This window comes from Arachis hypogaea, chromosome 18 (assembly GCF_003086295.3).
Source record: "Arachis hypogaea cultivar Tifrunner chromosome 18, arahy.Tifrunner.gnm2.J5K5, whole genome shotgun sequence".
Classification (NCBI taxonomy): domain Eukaryota; kingdom Viridiplantae; phylum Streptophyta; class Magnoliopsida; order Fabales; family Fabaceae; genus Arachis; species Arachis hypogaea.
Window position 1 is genome coordinate 123,287,922 of NC_092053.1, and position 19,895 is coordinate 123,307,816.

Below are 19,895 nucleotides of genomic sequence, written 5' to 3' on the forward strand. Positions count from 1 at the left end.
TAAGTGAAGAGGAAGAGGGCACTCAGGAGCAAGCCAACTACATTGGGAATTCACTAGGCAAAACCATGATCCATACTCCAAGACCTACAACCCTGGATGGAGGAATCACCCAAACTTTGGGTGGGGGAATCAACAAGACCAAGGCCAAGATCAGAGACGTCACAACCCCAACATCCATATAGCTCACCAACAATTCACACAGAGGACATATCAATAAAACCACATCAACACATCTCATCCTTCTACCTCTAATCCCAAGATACCCTCATTTGATGACAGAATCTCTAAGATTGAAACCTTACTTGAAAGCATATGCAAAGACATCGAAGACAATAAGGTGTTCAAAGAAGAGGTGCGAACCAGCATCAAGAATCGAGGAGAAGCAATCAAGAAGCTAGAATTCCAAGTGGGATATTTATCTGAGAATATTCCCAGACCAACTGATAGCTTCCCAAGTGATACGGAGAAGAACCCGAGGGGAGAAACAAAGAAGGTAAGATGGGAAGATTGCAAGATGGTCACTACAAATGATAAGAAGACTGAGGATAAGTCAAGCAAGCTGCCTGAACAACCTGAAGATACCTCAGTAGAAAAGAAGGAAAAAGACCATCAAGAGCCAGAAATCTCACAACAGGAGTTGCTGAGACTCTATGCACCATTTCCCCAACTACTCAATGGTGCTGTGGGAAAGAGAATATACTCAAGATTTCTGGATTTGTTTGCATCTCTGCATGTAAACATACCATTCATCAAGGCCATCCAACAAATGCCTGAATACATCAAGTATATGAAGGAGCTTCTGCCCAGGAAAAGCTCACTCAAAGGAGGCCAAACTATAGTGATGAACAAAGACTGCAGTGCCCTTATTCAAACATAACTGCCTGCAAAAAGAAAAGACCCAGGGAGTTTTCAAATCCCCTGTGCCATAGGGGAAACAATGTTTGATAGAGCACTCTGCGATTTGGGAGTAAGCATCAACTTAATACCCTTATCCCTGGTAAAGAGGCTGCAGATCAATGAGATAATGCCCACGGATGTGGTCATTAGGCTGGCTGACAAAACTCAAAAACAAGCAATAGGGGTGGTGGAGAATGTGTTACTGAAGGTGGGAAAATACTTCTTACCAACAGATTTTGTTATCCTGGACATGGAAGAAAGTCACACTCACCCACTCATATTGGGAAGACCATTCTTAGCTACAGCCAGAGCACTGATAGATGTGGAGCAAGGGGAGCTAATATTGAGAATCCATGATGAACGGCTTAGCTTCAATGTCTTCAAATTCTCACAAGAAACAGACCAAGAGGACAAAGAACTAAGCAAAGATCATCATGAGATACTGAAGGAAGAAGCAAGGATTGAAGCACAACCAGCCCACTCTGAGATTCACTGGGTTGATGGACAAGGCAAACAGCAAGTGCCACAGGTCAAGGAAAAATTGGAGGAACCTAAGCCACCAGAGGCTTGTGAGGACATCAACAAAAGCTCATCAAAAAAGGAGGCCACCAAGAGTAAGAAAACAGCACCAGGGACAAAGAAGAAGGTACCAAGGGGATGGCGGAACAAGAAGATTCCTACGGAAGACTTCTCTCCGGGGGATAAAGTGATCTCAGCCTACTACATAGATATCCCCCCTAATCTCCCCACTGTACCATCTCAGCTACCTAAGGTTTTCACCATAAACAGAGTTCTCTCCTTGGAGCATGTAGAGATCATTGACACAACCAATGGATATAAATCCACTGCCAGAGGAGAAGACTTCAAGCACTACCAACCTCCTTGATGGAAGCAAAACGTCAAGCTAGTGACGATAAAGAAGCGCTTCATGGGAGGCAACCCATGTTTTATATTGCTTTTAGAAAATAGTAAATAAGTTAATATTCATGAAGTCCAACAAAAACTTGACAAAACACTTAGTGAAAATCTTCATATGCAGTATATAGTGAAGAACAAGTTTGGTGTTCAAAGCATTATTCTTGAAGCTTTGAACAAAACTTTTCATCACAGTGCTCCACACTAAGTTTGGTGTCACCCCATGGTGCCACCTATGTACATATGAGGATACACAGTTAGTCAGTTAGTTGGAGTTCATGAATAAGCAAAAATTCTTTTTCTTTTTTTTATTATTCTAGCCGTAAAGATGAAGTATTTTTGTTTCTTTTATGATAGTAATTCTTAACTTTCTTCTTTTTGTCCTTATAGGGAAAAGAAAGGAGCATTGAAGAGGATTGATTGGACAATTAAATGGGAAAGTTCGGCCACTTCATGAAGAGGAGCCACACACGTGTTTCAAGAGGGAGTGCATTGGAAAATGTTGCCATGCAACATTGAAAAGAGAAGACGCTTGAAGACCGAGCAATCTTCATCATAAAGTGGTGATCCTTGTCTCTTATCCATGCACTACCCCAACCGTCCATCAAGCAACCACTCCAACAATCCACACCCTCTATTCACTCACCCATTCTCTATTTAAGTGGATTTAGTCCACACCACTTCCACACTCAAAGTTGCTACTCTTGCACTTCCCTTTCTGAAAATCATTTCTCCAACTTCCCATTCTCTAAAATCCTACGTTTCTTCTTTTCACTACACCCCTCACATTTAACTTAACCCATGGCAGCATCAAGTTCCAAAAGGCAAAAGAGGAAGGAACCAATGGAAAGTGTCCCCTTCGATAAGAGTAGATTCAAATCAGCCTTTCATGAATGGGAATTTGAGCGGATAAAGCTCAAGAAGATACTACCCGAGTTAACCTTCCAATTCGATGAAGATGAATGTCCATAGATTCGGGAGAAGATTGAACGAAGAGGATGGAAAAAGCTCACTAATCCGGAGGGGAAGATCAATGCAAACCTCATCAAGGAGTTTTATGCAAATGTGGTGAGAGAGGACAAAACCAAGGCCTCTACCTTCACGAGTTATGTGCGAGGAAAGGAGGTGGATTTCAGCCCTAATGCCATAACAAAGGCCCCTAAGCTGAAATCTCCACACTTCAATGAGTCTAGCTATCATGCAAGGATAAGTGGAAGTCAAGACAATGATGAGCTGAGCGAGATCGCAAGTGACATCTGTGTTTTATGCGCAGACTGGGAGAGGTATGGAGACGGGAGACCCCGATTCATCAAGAGGGGAGACCTTAGCCCGGAAGGAAAAGGGTGGTTCGAACTCGTGAGAAGGTCTATCCTCCCAGCTGCAAATAACTCAGAGGTGAATATTAATCGAGCAACCATGGTGCATTGTCTAATACAAGGTGGAGAAATTAGGGTGCATGAACTTATAGCTGAGGGGATTCAAGATGCAGCTGAGAAGCTTGAATCAGGGTCCAGACTTTGGTATCCTAGCACCATTCTCCGACTATGCAAAAAGGCCAAAGTAGTCTTCGAGGATGGTAATCCGAATTGGGTAAACCCTGGGAGGCTAATGACAATCCAGCGTCTGGAATATACTACGGCCGCTCAGCAACAAAGGAGACCTCACATAGGAGGACGAAGGCCAAGAGAAGGAACTCATCAAGAAAGACCTCATCAGGAAGAACATCAACAAGAAGAGCATCCTTACCCAGCTGATTTGAATATGAATTCCATCCTAAGAGCCATTGAAGATTTGGGGATGAGGCATATGGAAGGACAAGATCAAATATTACACATTCAGTCTAGCTGGATGAACAAACAAGAAGAGTGGCAGAGACAACACATGGAGCAGCAACAGGAGCAATACTCACAGCTCACTCAAGCCATCCACCAAGTTACTGAGAGGCAAGAGCGGCAAGAGAAGCACTTGCAAGAGCTTAATCAACGAACAGTGGCTCAGATGAAAGCATTCAATGAGTTCAATGTGCTTAACGAAGGGAGGCAATTGCATAGGGAAGAGTTCAACGTGAACACTCAGGCAAGGTTGAACTATATGTCTAATCATTTGCATCATTTACACTATGCCATTCCCACATATGATGAGGTTCAAAAAGATCTTGAAGAGCAAGAAGAAAGGAAGGTGAAACAGCAAAAAGAAACACTCAAGAAGAAGATGGAAGATGGGGGTTTCTGGAAGAAGTTAATTGGAAGAAGCAAAGGAAATGGAAGTTCGAGCACACAAGGAGAACAAGAAAAAGAGCACAACCAACCACATGAATAAAAGGTGGTGGAGTTCCTTCTTTACTCCATTTTTTCTCTATGTTTTAAATAAGGAAGATCTTATATGAAATAGAACATGCTTCCATGCTAGTTTGAACATTTCTTTTTAATTCTGTCTTTTAAATTTCTTTTCATTGAAAATGGTCTGTGATTCTGGTTTTAAATGTCACTGCATCTTTCATTTACTTACTTGTATGTTTGTTCCTTAGAATCAAATGAAAAAGAGAATGAGTGTTTACAAAGGACCAAAGAGGAGTTTTTAATGTGGAGTCAGTTCATGAGTTTGTGGTGTGATCATAAGTTAGCTAAGTTGATTCAACCACAAGGTGGGAGGACAACTATCTGTCATGAATACTTTGCTTTGAACATAACCATGAGACTAACTGAATAAGAATGATCCTAATAAGAAAAAGAGAAAGAACAATAAAGGTTGAAAAATAAAAGAAAAAGAGTAAGCAATAAGGCTAGGCACCAATGGTTTTAGGCTTGAGGCATGTGTCTGTGGTGCTCCTGTGTGAGGGATCTACTTGGATGAATAAGCTCTTTGGGGTGCTTTATCACCTGGTAACTTGGGTTAACTAACTCGGGATTATCAGCTGAAAGTCCACTATCAAGAGTAACCCTCACCACAGAGTATTTAGTAACCCAAAGAGGTGCTGGACACCAAGGTCTCAAGCCAAGAAAAATAAGTAAACTATGTGCCTGTGGTGTGTATGTATGGGGGAGAGGCTTGAGCAAGTAAGTCCTTAGGGGTGCTTCAACACCTAGCACCTTGAACCAACTGGTTCGGGAGTGTTGGATGAAAGCTTATTTTAAAGAGTTACCCCCTTACAAGGCACTTAGCCTAAGAACACAAATAAGCCCTGAAATGACAAACAAAGGATCAATGAATAAAAGTCTCATGGTATGCAGTCACAGTGAGTATTCTAGGACATGATAAAGGTCTGAAAACTAGGAATGAACCTAAGTTGCTATGCATGAAACCACCATAAAACCAGCAACATGACCTCCACAAGAATGACTCACTTCTCTTGGCATTCCATTCATCATTCTCTTGTTCCAGTACTTGCTTAGGGACAAGCAAGCTTTAAGTTTGGTGTTGTGATGTCAGGGCATTTTGGTCAGTTTCACTGACCTTTTCTTTACTGTTTTTAGGTAGTTTCATTGCATTTTCTTAGGAAATAAGCTAGTTTTGGATAGAAAATCATTTACATCTTGATTCAAGCATGCATTGTGCATTTTACATGATTTCATGAGGATTTTGCATGGTTTTAATGACAAAATTGATATTGCATATCCCATGACTTGGATTAGAACTTTGATGCACTTTACTGCTTGATTTCAGGACAAAGGAAGCAAGGAATGGGAATAACTTGCAAAGTAATGAGACAAACAATTGCCAATAAAGCTATAGAAGCCATCATTGCCCACGTTAAGAGTCATGTTAACTAGGTTAACGTGAGCTCTAACGTAGAAGAAGAAAAATGGAACCAACGTTAGTGACACTTAACATTATCACTAACGTTGGTCCATGCTCATAAGTGGCCACGTTAGTTGCCACGTTAACTTAGTTAACGTGGCCTCTAACGTTAAGAACAAAGGGGGAAGCCAACGTTAGTGACATTAAACATAATCACTAACGTTGGCCAAGGGTACAAGAGCCACGTTAACTCCCACGTTAACCTAGTTAACGTGAAGCAACAAAGTGGTCGACAACGTTAGTGACACTCAACATTGTCACTAACGTTGGAATGAAACCACAAAGCCCCTAAGAAGCCACGTTAACTTCCACGTTAACCTAGTTAACGTGGAAGCTAACGTGAAAGAGGAAGGCCATCGCCAACGTTAGTGACACTTAACATTGTCACTAACGTTGGAAGCAACCACTCAAGCCACTATGAGCCACGTTAACTCCCATGTTAACTTAGTTAACGTGGAAGCTAACATGGATAAAGGATTCAAGAGCCAACGTTAGTGACACTCAACATTGTCACTAACGTTGGAGATGGCTACCAAGGCCACGTTAACCAAGTTAACGTGGACTCTAACGTGAGACTAATGGAACAATGGAACATTAGTGACAATGTTGAGTGTCACTAACGTTCTCGAAGATTGGCAAGCCTACGTTAGAGGAGCCACGTTAACTAAGTTAACGTGGACTCTAACGTAGGGAAGTGGAAGGATTTGCAACGTTATTGGGAATGTTGAGTCCCAATAACGTGTGCGAAGGATGAAAGGGCCACGTTAGTGGCAACGTTTGTGCCACTAACGTCAAGGTTAACGTGGCTTCTAAATTGGTGAGGAACGTTAGTGAAAATGTTGAATGACACTAACGTTCTCGAATCCACTCTTCATTTAAACGTTAACACCCTTAACGTCCTAAGCTCAAGTCTCTGCCCACTTCACACTTTCTCTCTGCAAGTGAAGTTAAGCCCAATGAAGAAGAGGAACTGCTTCAAACTCAAGATCCAAGGCCCATACCCAAGACTTGAAGAATCAACTAGAAGAGCAGAAGAGTAGTATATATAGGGGTAGTTTTGAATTAGAGGGGAGCTTTTGGAGAGTTAGAAATTATAGAGAGCCTCTTGGCTTAGAACTACTCTCTGTATTTTACTTTCTCTGCACTTCTAGTTCTATCATGTATTCTCCATCTTTGTTTTCATTTTCCAGAGCTATGAACAACTAAACCCCTTTCATTGGGTTAGGGAGCTCTGTTGTAATTTGATGGATCAATACTAATTTTCTTGTTCTTCTTCTATCTTTCCTCTTGATTTTACTTGAAAGCTTTCGATCTTCATCCAATTGGATAGTTATCTTGGAAAAGAAGCTATTCAAACTTGGATCTCTTCGGAGCCTTGAAAGAGGAATGAAGAGATCAGCTAGAAATGCTTTCTCATGCTGGACCAAATTGGGTGTGGATGGGTATGTGGCTATAACCCTCTCAACACTTGATTTGGGAAATGCATGTGGTATAATCAGTGACCACACTTCATCTCTTTTCATGAGTAATTGACCAAGGAATTGGCTATTGATCAAGATTTGAGAGATTGAATTGCAAGAAATTGTGATTCAATCACTTAAGATTGCCAAGGAGATCAATGAGTGCATTGATTGAGGAAGAGATGAAAATGAAATTGATCCGGAGAATGCAACATCTCCTGAGCCCAATGAATTCCCCATTCCTAATCTTACCCATTCTCTTTAATTTCTGCAATTTACTTTTACGAGCAATTCCCCAATTCCCATTTACAATTCTGCAATTTACTTTCAGTCATTTATTTTCCCGCCATTTTATTTTCTGCAATTATCAACTCTAATTCTGGATTCGTTCAACTAGAACATTCCTCTAATTAAAGTTGCTTGATCAATCAATCCCTGTGGGATTCGACCTCACTCTATTGTGAGTTTTTACTTGACGACAAGTTCGGTACACTTGCCGAATGGAAATTTGTTGAGAGACAAGTTTTCCGCGATCAGCCATTACCATGAAGTGGACGCGCAACAGCCTTTTTGTGATGTGCATAATGAAGTAAGGGTGCTCGGACTGAAATGTCTGCTCCACCTCAGCTGCAGCTGCGCTCCTAGGAACATTGATGCACCCCGTTCGACCGCGGGGCTTTTGAGGAGTGCGCGGACGGTTCCTTGGCACCTGGGGGGGTGTGAGGTCACCGAAGTCATCACCGGACGCAGCATACGTCCTCTCCACACCCGGTGATTGAAATATGCGAACGCTGAAGTCGTCTCTGCCCTTGTGCTTGAACAGCAGAATGTTAAAGGGTTGTAGCTTGTAATCATGATAAAACCTTTGCCATCCCCTCCCGAGAGTGATCTCTTTCAACCCCTTGGGGCTGCATGCAATCTGGTAAGTACGGTCTGACTCGTCGGCGACCGTGATGTAGATATGGTTGCTACCCTTGGGGAGGAGACCACTGGGTAATGGTAGACGCTGCAGATATGGGCATATCAAGATACAGTGTAAGAGATAGAACAAAATGCGGAGAGGAGAGTCAGAAATAATGGAAAGAATAGAAGAGCAAGCTTTAACCTACCATCGGTCGCGACGGCTCTCCTACCGCTTTGATAACCCTAACGACGTCACCTTTCGCGTGTTCTTTGGCCATTTTCTCGTCCAGGCGCCAACAGAGAAGAAGGAGATATTCTGAGTTAGGAGAACAACAACAGAGTGGACAGCGTGTGAATCGAGCAGATATGAAGGGTGAATCCTATCTAATTAATTAATTTAGTCAGAGTTTCACCCCTTAGGATTGTGTGCCATCACCCTTCCATGAAGTCTTCCTCTAGAAGCCAAAAAGTTTCGTGCCTGATGGGTCAGATGGGAATATATTTTTTTTTTGTGGTTGTGTTAAGCGAGACTTTGGATTTTAAAACAATTTTGTCCTGAATCCGTCTCCATTAAAAGGCCATAACCAATCGGTACGCACAAAAAAACTCATGGAACCATATATTGTGGGCATAAAGGAGGATATGAGTACGTAGTTGTTAGTGGGCTCAGGTTATTGCGTTGGCCTGGCCCATGAAAGCGTAAATCATCCCCTGGCGTTTAGTATGGTCCTTTTCACTGCACGAAAAAAAAATTCTCACACGGCTGCGCAAGGAAGAGGAACACCAAGATAGTTATCGCATGTATAATAAGTTGTTGAACCGTTTAACAGCAATATTAATTTTCTGTATGATATTAATTGTCTGTATGATACGGTAAATGAAAAAAATCTGAATGTTTATTCCGGTGTTGTAAAACTGATTTGCAAGGACATAACGCACCCGTAAATAGTTGCTGAAATGTTCTGGGATCATGATTTGGAAACGTTAAATGCTAACGGCGCAATACGATTCCCTAATTTTGTTTAAACCGCTCAAACGACTTGTTTTATTTGGCTGATTTATAGGCAGAGGGGCTGAGTTATGAGTAACTCCAAACAATTCACGATAAGCAGAGAACGAACCGATGAAAGTAGATATAATAATCGCTATAGAGTTTTAATTAGCATTTCATAAGATCAAAAGGACAACGAAACAAACAAACTAGATAGATCATTCAGGGCTTTAGGCCTCGACAAAAAACCAAAACAACATAAAGATGTCACCCATGTGCACCAGGTCAAATACCTTCGTCACTGTGTTCAATCTACACCGGTTGAACGCCTGCCTGGCGGGACAAAGATTTCTCCTTGACCTCCAAAACATTGATGACACTGTTTGCCAGGAGAAGCCACCTTGAGCTTTCCACCATCATTTCGTCTGCTTTGTGATACAGTCGGCGAGCGGTCGCTTCAGACTGTTGCAAGCCCCTGCGAAGCAACTTTTCCTGCCGGCACCGTGCCTTCTCCTCTTCCTCCAGTTGATCCTTCTTTTTCTTTAACTTGACCATTAAGTCTAACCTCTCGTTATCGACCTCAGAGAGTTCACCTGAGGCTTTTACAAGCCTCTCCTCTCAAAAATCCTCCCTCCTGAGAAGTTCGGCCTCAACGAGATCACAATCCGCAGACTTTTGATCTGTACGGACGATGTTGATCAGATTGGAGATCGGCTCATTCGTGAGGTCGACGGGACTAACGGCGTGGTCAGTGACGGTCTCCTTCGACATTTTCTCGGATGTACACAGAGGAGAGAGCAGTGGATGGTGGCAGAAATAAGGAGGGGGGTAAGGATAGACGGAGAGGTGAGAGAAGGAGTTACGGCAGAGAAGAACTGGCAAAGAAGCGATAGGAGGGATAGGGTTTGTCATTAGACGGCACATATACATATATAGTGTAAAGTGGGAAGCTGCTTCGAATACCTTTATTTATTTGTAGAAAATGTGTAATTAGTGTACTTCGTTTATTTTTGGGAAAATAAACGATTTGTATTTAAACTAGTTCGATGGAAGAAAAAAAAAGGAAGAGATAATAATTTACTTACATAATAGCTTAAATTAACATTTCGCGTTAATATAGTTTTAAGTTTGTTTTTCAATTACAATGCTCATCTTTAATAATTACGTCTAGGATCCCTTCGATTCACGTGCAAAACCCACAGATATAATAACTACGTCTAGGATCTCTTCGATTCACGTGCCAAACCCACAGACGGGGAGCATCGGTTACAGTGGGCGCAAATGAATGCGTATGTGGCACGGTACCCCACTTATCTAGTAAGGCGGTTTACAGTATATAATCTCCCTCCCCAGCGTTCCCTCATCGCGTCTGGTCTTCCATGCTAACAACGCAAGATAATTCCCTAATTATGTATCAACCCCTCAGATAAATTGTTTTATATTGGATGATTTGCATCCCCCGTTTTTTTGCTTGGCGCAAATGATTCGCCGAAAAGTGTGTTTAGCGTATGTTTACGTAATATTTATTTCAATTTAAATCAATCAAATTATTACTAACAAGCAAGGAGATGAAAAGATATTGATTGTTAACCGCATCTAGATTAAACGAGTTTATGCTGGCTACGAAGAATATAATATTAATCTTCCGAATCAATGGCACTCAAAATGGAAATAACTCAGAAATTTTGTTCTTTTCGTGTGATACTCACTGGCGAGGAAGGATAAACGAACCGATTAACAATTGAAGATAAACAGATTTTTAATATTGAACAGATGAAAGTAGATATAATAATCGCTATAGAGTTTTAGTTAGCATTTCATAAGATCAAAAGGAGGACCAAACAAACAAACCAGATAGATTATTCAGGGCTTCAGGCTTCGACAAAAAACCAAAACAACATAAAGATATCACCCAGGTCAAATATCTCAGTCACTGTCTTCAATCTGCACCAGTTGAATGCCTGCCTGGCGGGACGAAGATTTCTCCTTGACCTCCAGAACATCCACGACCCTTTGTGACAGGTCACGCCACTTTGAGGTTTGCGCCATCATTTCGTTTAATTTGTCATGCATTCGGCGAACGATCGCTTCATGCTGTGGCTGCTCCCTGCGAAACAACTTTTCCTCCCGGCGCCGTACCTTCTCCTCTTCCTCCAGTTGATCCTCCCTTTTCTTCAACTTGACCATTAACTTCAACCCCTCGGACCTGACCTCGAAGAGGTCATCTGAGATTTTCCCAAGCCTAGCCTCCCAAATTTCCTCTCTCCTGACAAGTTCGGCCTCAACGAAGTCACATTCCACGGACTTCTCATCTGTACGGACAATGTCGATCAGCTTGGACATTGGTTGTTCTGTGAGGTAGACGGGACTAACGGCGTGGTCGGTGACGGTCTCCTTAGACATTTTCTCGGAGGTACACAGCGGAGAGAGCAGTGGATGGTGGCAGAAATAAGGAGGGGGATAAGGATAGACAGAGAGGTGAGAGAAGGAGTTACAGTAGAGAAGAACTGGGAAAGAAGCATTAGGGGGGATAGGGTTTATCATTAACGGGCACGTATACATATATAGTGTAAATTGGAAAGCTGCTTCGAATACCTTTTTTTTTTTTAGAAAATGAGTAATACTTCGTTTTTTTTTATTTTTGGGAAAATAAATGATTTATATTTAAGGAAAAAGAAGAGATAACAAATTTAATGTAGTTTTAAATTTAAATTTAAAGTTATTTTTCAGCGTTCAAGTTTTAAAATTACGTTTACGATGTCTTCGATTCCTGTGCCAAAACCAAAAACGAAGCATCAGTCACAGTGGGCGTAAATGAAGGCGTACGTGGCACGGTACCTGACTTATCTAGTGAGCCGTTTTGCAGTATATAAGTTCACTACCCAGTTTTCCTTCATCGCGTCTGGTGATCCATACTAACGACGGTCCTCCTGTAACCTTCCCCTTCCACCACCTATTCAATAAATTTAAATCAAATAGGATGAGATCTGGTGCAACCTCCGAGAAAGGTAGAATGGGAAAGAAGGTCGGATATGGAAGAAGGAAAGGGAAAGGGAAAGGGGTGCCACCACGCGTCTGTCTGCTGACTCTTCTGCCTCGCAAAATATGGGAGAGAATTGCATCAAGGGTTGCGTCGTCCTCGATCCAGGATCTGTTTAACAGGCAGGCGACTTGCAAGGTATTTTTGGACACAGGCCGCTCATCTGCGGTGTACAAGGTGGCCTCCATAGCGGAGATACTCGTCGTGTTCGGTTATGACTTGGAGGACCGTTCTGAGGATGAGTTCCTTTATAGAAGCGCGCGCGCAGGAAATCCGGCCGCTATATTCCGTATAGGGATGAGAGAATTCTGCTGGATGGACCGACACGTCGCTGGGGTCGACACCCTGCTTGAGGCCGCCGATGCGGGTGACGTCCAAGCCTGCTACATGTGTGCGATGCTGCTACTGACGCCAGGTGTTGGGGACGGGGCAGACGCTGGCAGGGGGGTTGAAATGTATGAGAATGTGCTGGCTGCTGGAAAAATCGAATTGTGCAGAGAACTCTTCGGGCAGTTGTTCGCAAATCCGCTGATTGTGGTGCACCCGTCGGATCCAGGGAAGCCCGTCGTCTGCCGGTCAAGCGTCTGCCCGACCCGCGGGACCATGGGTGCCGCCAACGATTCCTCGAGTGTGCCGTGCGTCCACTGCCTTGCCGAGTTTGAGGTGTTGCATTTCTTTAGTCTGTTTACTTTCAGATGAAGTTTCGTTGTAACCAAAGTTGAATGTATTTCATTGTTAATGATTCGGGTGTTTGAGTTGGGTGGCCTTGTAAATCCCCGCTTTTGTGGACCAGATAAGTGACATATTCGAACCGATGCATATCACCGTGTTTAAACATTTAAACGGTCACACGCATAACCTTCGATAGAAGCACTATTTCATAACTTCATTAGCTAATAGGCCAAGACGAATAAAAAAAAAACGCGCCACAAAAGTTCAATATTAGCATTGGGCCTAAACAGTACAATAGTAATCCTAAACATACATTGCCGGGGAGGGGAGGGGTAGTATACGGTGTCTCCATCCCGTTGTTGCACTGACCCGTAAGACCTGGGACTTCACCTGTCCAGCAAAATGTTGGCCAACTACCGTATGATTTCTCCCAGTTGAGTCCTGAGTTCCTGTCTCTCTCTCGATCTGGGATATACGGTACTCGATCGACGCAACGGCCCATTGTATGTCCTCAATCGATTGGCTGGCTACAAGCGAAGTAACTTTGTTAGCAACGTATTGATACCGACGCAGGTGACTAGACGTGGGGGTGCTGCAAGAACACATTTTTCGCTTACCCGATGCACCTGGTTCTGTCGCGGGACTATTTCTCACCGTCGTATCGTGCCGTTCGCCTTGAATGACGAATCGATTGAACTCATACGGCGGCGGGAGCTCACTGCCCAAATTGGAATCGAGGCGCATCGGTAAACGAAATCCTCCTCCCCTGCGTTGCGTGCAGCGGTGCATGACATCCTGAGACTGCATAAGTCCCTGACGGACTGTGCTGCGGTCCTCCCGGTAATTAAGGTCCAAACATCGTGGGGAAGGTTGGCGGGGTCTGTCGGACGATACATCTCCTTTCCTTGTATTGAATGCATGAGACGCTTGATGAATGGGCCGTTATGTGTAAGCAGTGGACAACACAAAGGCTCCAAGCAGTTATCACAAAGGCTGTTGTTTACGGTGTCCGTCTTTATAGTCACCCGGTGCCGTGTGCGATCGAATCCCATCGGTTGTGTACCGTGCCTCTACACCAACTCAGTCACACTCACATCGATTAGGGAGCCTGCCGATTCATTCCCGTCGCCTCGCACACGGCTTCCTTAGCAAACACGTCCCTTGTATTCAGAGTTTTTTTTGTTTAATTTTTTTTAACTTTCCGGTCATTAACTTTATGACTTTCATTTTGCCCATTTCGTCGCTCGGGGATTCCCAATTTCTTTTTTTTTCTCTATATGTTTTGTAGTACCCGGTCAATATATCCCATAATAAGTATCAGTTTAACCAAAGAACAGTTTGCCTGTTATCCGTTGGGATTTATAAACGAGTAATTGGTTAGATAATATAAATCCGTCAAATTCTTACATCATGGATATATAAAAAACATGAAACAACAAAGCATTCATTAAACAATATGTCAATACTAAACCTAATATGATGCGTCAATACTAAGCCGAAATATTATACGTCAATACTAAACCTAATATGCATGACAATCCTAAACCCTAGGAATGTCTACGTATCGTTCCACCTCATAGTCGACGCGACAGCGAATGCACCGAATATGGTCGGCGCCTCCGACACCGTGGACGGAGCCCCGCTCTGTCGCCCTCCGGCGGTAGTCATAGAGAAGACCCATATGGCCTCGGGTCATGCATCTGGTCAAGTCACAGACCGTATGTTCTTCTCCCTTTTTCAGCATATGGACTTCATCCGGCCAAGAAATTATGAGGACCGCGAAGCAACTCGAGTAACATGCGGGGAGTAAGTCACCTGCTTCGAGCGTGCGAAATAGTTCCAAACCTTTTTTGTCTTCGCTGTCGTCCATTCGGATGAGCAACTCCATTGAAAGTGCGTACTTGGCAGCGTCCACCCCATTGCTTGCTGCATTTTGCAGCATTTCCCATCCGATGGCGTGGTTACGTCGTATGTAGAGCTCCCGCAGTGCCTCCCTAAATAGAAGCTCCGGGTGACCAATCTCAGTGCACCTTTCGAAAAATTTTCGCCCTACAGGGTCCCGTATTCACAACCAATTCATCTCATGCGGGGGTGGTATGGCAACCATCCTGAGCACAGTATCCTCGTCGCCTACATCGCGCGTAACGCAACACGTCATACGGAACCTGCACAGGTCCGCAATGGAGTTCGTCGCAACTTTAATGGCTATGACTAACCAAACGTCGCAGGGTAGTTCGAAGGCGGTAGACAAACGCTCCATTGTAACTTCCCGTTGGACGAGGGCCTGGCAATGTATATGCTTAAGATGGTGTTATCCAGTGGTGTTGAGAATATGCATGCTAGTATATTTATGGTTGAGGATCGCCCTTTGGAATATAGTTCCCTCGGACTTAATCGACGCATCTTATGGTTGGCGAAATCCATTCTCGTTTTTTTTTTAAAAAAAAAAAAAAGCCTTCTACGCCCTTGCGTTGTAAACAGAAATAACATTATTAATTGAGGGCATTTATTAGATTTGTCGTTACGCGCTGGTGCATATTTAGTTGATGGCTAGGAGGGTTAAAATAAAATCTAATTAAAATATATTTTAACTAATCGTCATCGCATTCATTCATATGTATATATATAATTAAGGAAGATTAGTCTTGGAAACTTCAACAGGCGTCCATGCACGAAATACGAAATATGAAAGGAAAGGCCGTAAACACACAAAGTCTTAATTTGTGAGTATGATGAACTTGAATCGGCACGCATGCTCGCAGTGAACCCAAATAAAAAACTAGAGAAGGAAGCAACCTAATACTAACTTGGGCATGGGGACATTGGCATCATAGCTGGCTGAACGATGTATCCTACGCAGTACCAGGCTGTCGACTTAGGTGTTCTTCTTTGATTTCGTCCGCCATAACTCTGCCTTGCTCAACACACGATCCCTGAGTTTGTTGAATGGTGTGCTGGTCAGGTTCACCGCAGTTGTCGCCCTGATCTCGTTCTCCCATAACTGCAAAACGGTAAACGATCGGATTTAATGTGTCCCTACGATATAATAGCCGTAATCTACGTTTTTATTTGAGCATACTTACAATCTCGTCTATGATCGGGCTGAATTTGTCTCCCATGTTGAGCCACCCAATGACCCATATCCCGGAGTTAATGCTGAATGTTGGTCGGACGAATAGACAGTAACCGTTAGTATGTATTACGGATAAAAAAAATGCTTCACTCTCATACATGCATGTTTCACTTGGTGATAACGTACCTCTGCCCACAATTTGGTATCCCTATGGGGCTCTTTATCTGGAAATCTCCGAAGTTGCTTGGCAAGTTCATTAAGTTCTTCTCGTAAACTGCCTGTGTCACGTTGTATAAGACCCTTGCCTGCACGAACCGTGAAACATAGGTCAGAACGCTATTATGCACGTCGTGTTGCATGCTATGCCAAATTAAATTAAAGACTACAATCAAAATGGTTGCATGGTTTGCCAAATTAAAGTAAAGACAAAAATCAAAATTGTCTGGTAACTGTTTTTCGGATCCGGTCTTCCCGGTGAGGCGTCTCGAACTGGTTCGGCGATGAATCGAGGTTGTAAATTGCCCAGTCTTTGAAAGACACGAGCATCAAAAACCAATGGCCCAACGCGTCCTGCATGGGGACATAAATCTGCACAAAATAAAAACCTATAGTTAATCCACTTAAGACACTTGTTCGTGGTTTAGGTTTCGATTAACAAATGGTACTCCGTCAACAGATAAGTTCAAGGAATCGGAATGGCCTCATCCATTTCTCCATGTAACGATTGAGCATTAGCTCCGTCGTCTCCCCGTTCAGAATATCATCCTACAAAGACAACGTTGACGAATAAAATAAGTCGTGTTCTATAAGTATCAGAGCGTGGACGACTGTCAACGAGTGTTAATGGCGTAATGATTCATTTCGAGTACCAACAACAGATAGAGTTAAGTTACCGAGACACACGGCGGAAGGCACCAGTACGAGGGGGACGTGGCAAGGATCTTAGCACCGGTCATTGTCATGGCAACCATATGTATGATCTGGTAACGAAGACCAGCAAAAAAAAAAAAAAACCCGATGAAGTATCGCGATACGTTATACGTGTTTTTTCCTCGTTTAAACAAGCGTAGACAGGTGCCATACCTTGTCATCAACGTCATTTCCCGGTAGTAAGGAGTGTAAATCAACTCTGTCCGCGGACTTGACTCCAATACGAACAAGTTCCTCGCTACAGTAGGAGGAAAGAGTTTAGGCGGGAAAATAACCGTGATAAGCGGGTTTAAACACACACATGCTCGAGTTTTACCATGGATCAAGGCTCCCGTCGAACACGTACGCAAATAAGGCCGACTGTCGGTTGTTGAAATCCATGGCAGGAGTGATCTTGAACCTCATCTACGACACATGTTTGTCAAAAGTCAGTCGGTAATCGCATTTTGCGTTAAACTAACTAATCGATTATTTACCTTCTTGCTCATTGAAAGGGTAGACTTTTCCCTGCTGGAGCCGGATCGCATAGATCTATCGGTTGCCTCATCGGAACGTGGCCGTTTGGCGTTCCTAGTTGCCGAGGGTGGTGTTCGGAACAACTTTCGCATGATGGTGTCGGTTCTTGTCAGGGGTTGAGTACTATCTCAGCCGGATCTGGGGCAACTGGCGTTCCACTAGCGATGCCAGACGCAACTTTCATGGACTGCGGGGTTGACTGTTCATCCGTCTCTCTGTCGGAATCCAACAACACGATAGTTTTCTCGGGGATTGCAGCAGCTGAGTTGTCGGTCTCCTTCTCGAGGTCCTTCTGTCAGAGTGTAAGCTAAACCGGTTTATGATAAGGGACACCAACAAGACACGTTACATACATGGCCAAGGAGTAAATCCTAACCTGAACCTTTTCCACGAGGCCCCTCATCAAGTCCTTGACGATGAGACCGATCTTCGGAAACGACCAGTCCTCTTCCGACTGGCTCTGATCACCCTTGACCGCATTGACATCATCCGGCTGGCGAGCTTCGTCTGAGGTTCCAGAGTCAGCTTTGGGTCCACTGGGGAGCTACATATTATAAAAAAAGGGTCCAAAATCGAACAGTTATTTGTTGAAAGATTGTGTGAAGTACACCTGAGCAGAAGATTTACCTCAGATGCTTGCGGGGGCTGCGAGTGCTCAACTGTATCTGCGTCGTGGACCTCTTCGAATACGTCCCTGCATGTACCCCGTACGTGGTTGTTAATACGAATATTCATCTACCATGCATATGCAACGTACTGCATTTTGTTGTATTCTAATAGTCATAAATAAAACTTGTCTAACCTGTTGTGTGTGTCACCGTCGGAGCTCGAGCGTGCTTCTCCGTCGCCCATTGTTTTTCCTTTTTTTTCTTGGTGTGTTTCGAATAATGGTGGTTTAGAAGGATGGGTGGGTTTATTTAATTGCAAAGACCCTTGCAAAATTCGACGGTTGTGTACTCCGTTTACGGATGCGTCTATGATAACGTTACTCGGGTGTTGTGGGTGGAGTCACGGGTATACGTTGTAATCGTCACACTCGCGACAAATCTTTCACCCGTAAAGTACGTTCGTATGCGGCCTCGTTTTATGGTCTGTTCCGTATCCAAAAGTGTAAGTTCTGAGTGACATTATACTGTAAAATTTCCTTTTGCAATCACTTATTCTAGGATGATTGCGGTCAAATCTATCCAAAACTACCGACAGGCTTCCATTACGGCGTTAAATCTGACCATGCCTTCCCCACCCCCTCCACCCATTATTTTAAAAATTATATCGTACAGGCATGGGACTGCGTGCTACTTTTGCAATGGGCGTAATGCTTTATTTCCTACACCAGTACACCGCCAAAAGGCATTTGTTGGGAGATGGGACAAAGCCAAAATGGATAATACATTAGATACCTTTAGCTATTTGGTTCCCTTCCTATCGTACCGATTAACCGGTTTGTCCAAAGATTGTGCCATACTTGTTTAAGCATAAATATCTATACACAGTGTATTGTCCCATACCCCGAATTAACATATACACCTACTAGTCTACAGCTATCCAGACCCTAGGTCAGCGCGTCACAAAGTTGGACACCTCATGCGCATCAACACGAAGGGCACGGATTTGGTACGCAGGCCTCTCTTGGGAACCAAAACGCCAAAAACTTATTTATTGGTGCGCCTTTTTAATAGGAAGGCATTAGATCCTTTATATTTTTTTAGTTCAATGGTAAAGATTATCCCGAATATAATTTAATGTAATTAGTTTTTTAATATTTTTTTAGCTTTTGTGTTAGTAGATTATTTTAAAGATATTATTTTTTTATGTTTGTTATTGTTATATAAAAAATATATGTGGGCGTATATAAAAAAAATTAAGAATATGTAAAATTAAATTAATTAGAGTTAAATATTTCCGATTATGTTAAGTGTCATCTTCAACTTCTTCAACGGAGACGACGTTGCCGGAGAAACCTTCTTCGACGATTCTGGCCGAAACAGCACGGCTCTGATATTCAACGGATGAGGTAGTTTCGACGAAGCGCGGTCATATTCTTTGCTTATGTGCGTCAGATCTTCGTTGTTGGTGAGGGAGATCAAGGTTTCTAAGTCTTCGTTCGGCAATTGACACCGTAATGTCACAGACGAACCGCACAACGCTCCTACCTTTACCAACAAGTCAGCACAACGCAAAACATAAACAGTTAATGAACAATCACAGAAAAAAAACGAGGAACACTTAAAATTGAGAGAGAAACAACGCTAAAAAATGGATATGAGAAGCAAATGGAACGGTCCACGGTGACTCTGGTGTGGCCACCGATGAAACGGAGCCCGCCGTCGGTAGCACGTGGGAGGATCTTTCCGCCGTAGCTGCAGAGGAGCTTAATCGTACGGCTGGGACTCGTTTCCATGGCGATCTACTCTGTTAGTTCGAAAACAGAAGAAGCTTAGAAGATTCTAGAAACAGAAAACTGAAGAATAGGAGAGGTAAAGGAAAATTTGAGTCGTTATTGGCGGTGGAGATAATAGAAGGGGCAGCTTGCAACGGCAGAGGAAGGAGAAAAAGAGAACCAGACGGAGGAAGGAGAAGAAGATAACCAGGAGCAGGAGGGAGCGGCAGTAATAATAACACGATAATGGTCCAACTAATTTTAACAATTAAACTAAATATGTTCATTCAAGAAATTAATAAATAACTCCTTTATTTTTT

At 43.1% G+C, this 19,895-nt stretch overlaps 1 protein-coding gene across 1 annotated transcript; it reads right to left on the reverse strand.

The window, feature by feature from the left end:
* Positions 1 to 19,087: 19,087 nt before the first annotated feature.
* LOC112770425 (RAF-like serine/threonine-protein kinase PRAF) lies at positions 19,088 to 19,596 on the reverse strand. The gene is made up of 2 exons (XM_072225050.1): positions 19,444 to 19,596; positions 19,088 to 19,348 (listed from the first exon to the last, which is right to left on the reverse strand). Exons 1-2 carry the CDS (start codon positions 19,594 to 19,596, stop codon positions 19,088 to 19,090), a joined length of 414 nt encoding a protein of 137 aa, XP_072081151.1.
* Positions 19,597 to 19,895: the final 299 nt, after the last annotated feature.

Coding starts and splice junctions, on each gene's coding strand:
- LOC112770425 (XM_072225050.1), bottom strand. CDS start 19,596: ATGGAAACGAGTCCCAGCCGTACGATTAAGCTCCTCTGCAGCTACGGC. Junction 19,349..19,443: donor TCTCATATCCATTTTTTAGC/GTTGTTTCTCTC, acceptor TTGTTGGTAAAG/GTAGGAGCGTTGTGCGGTTC.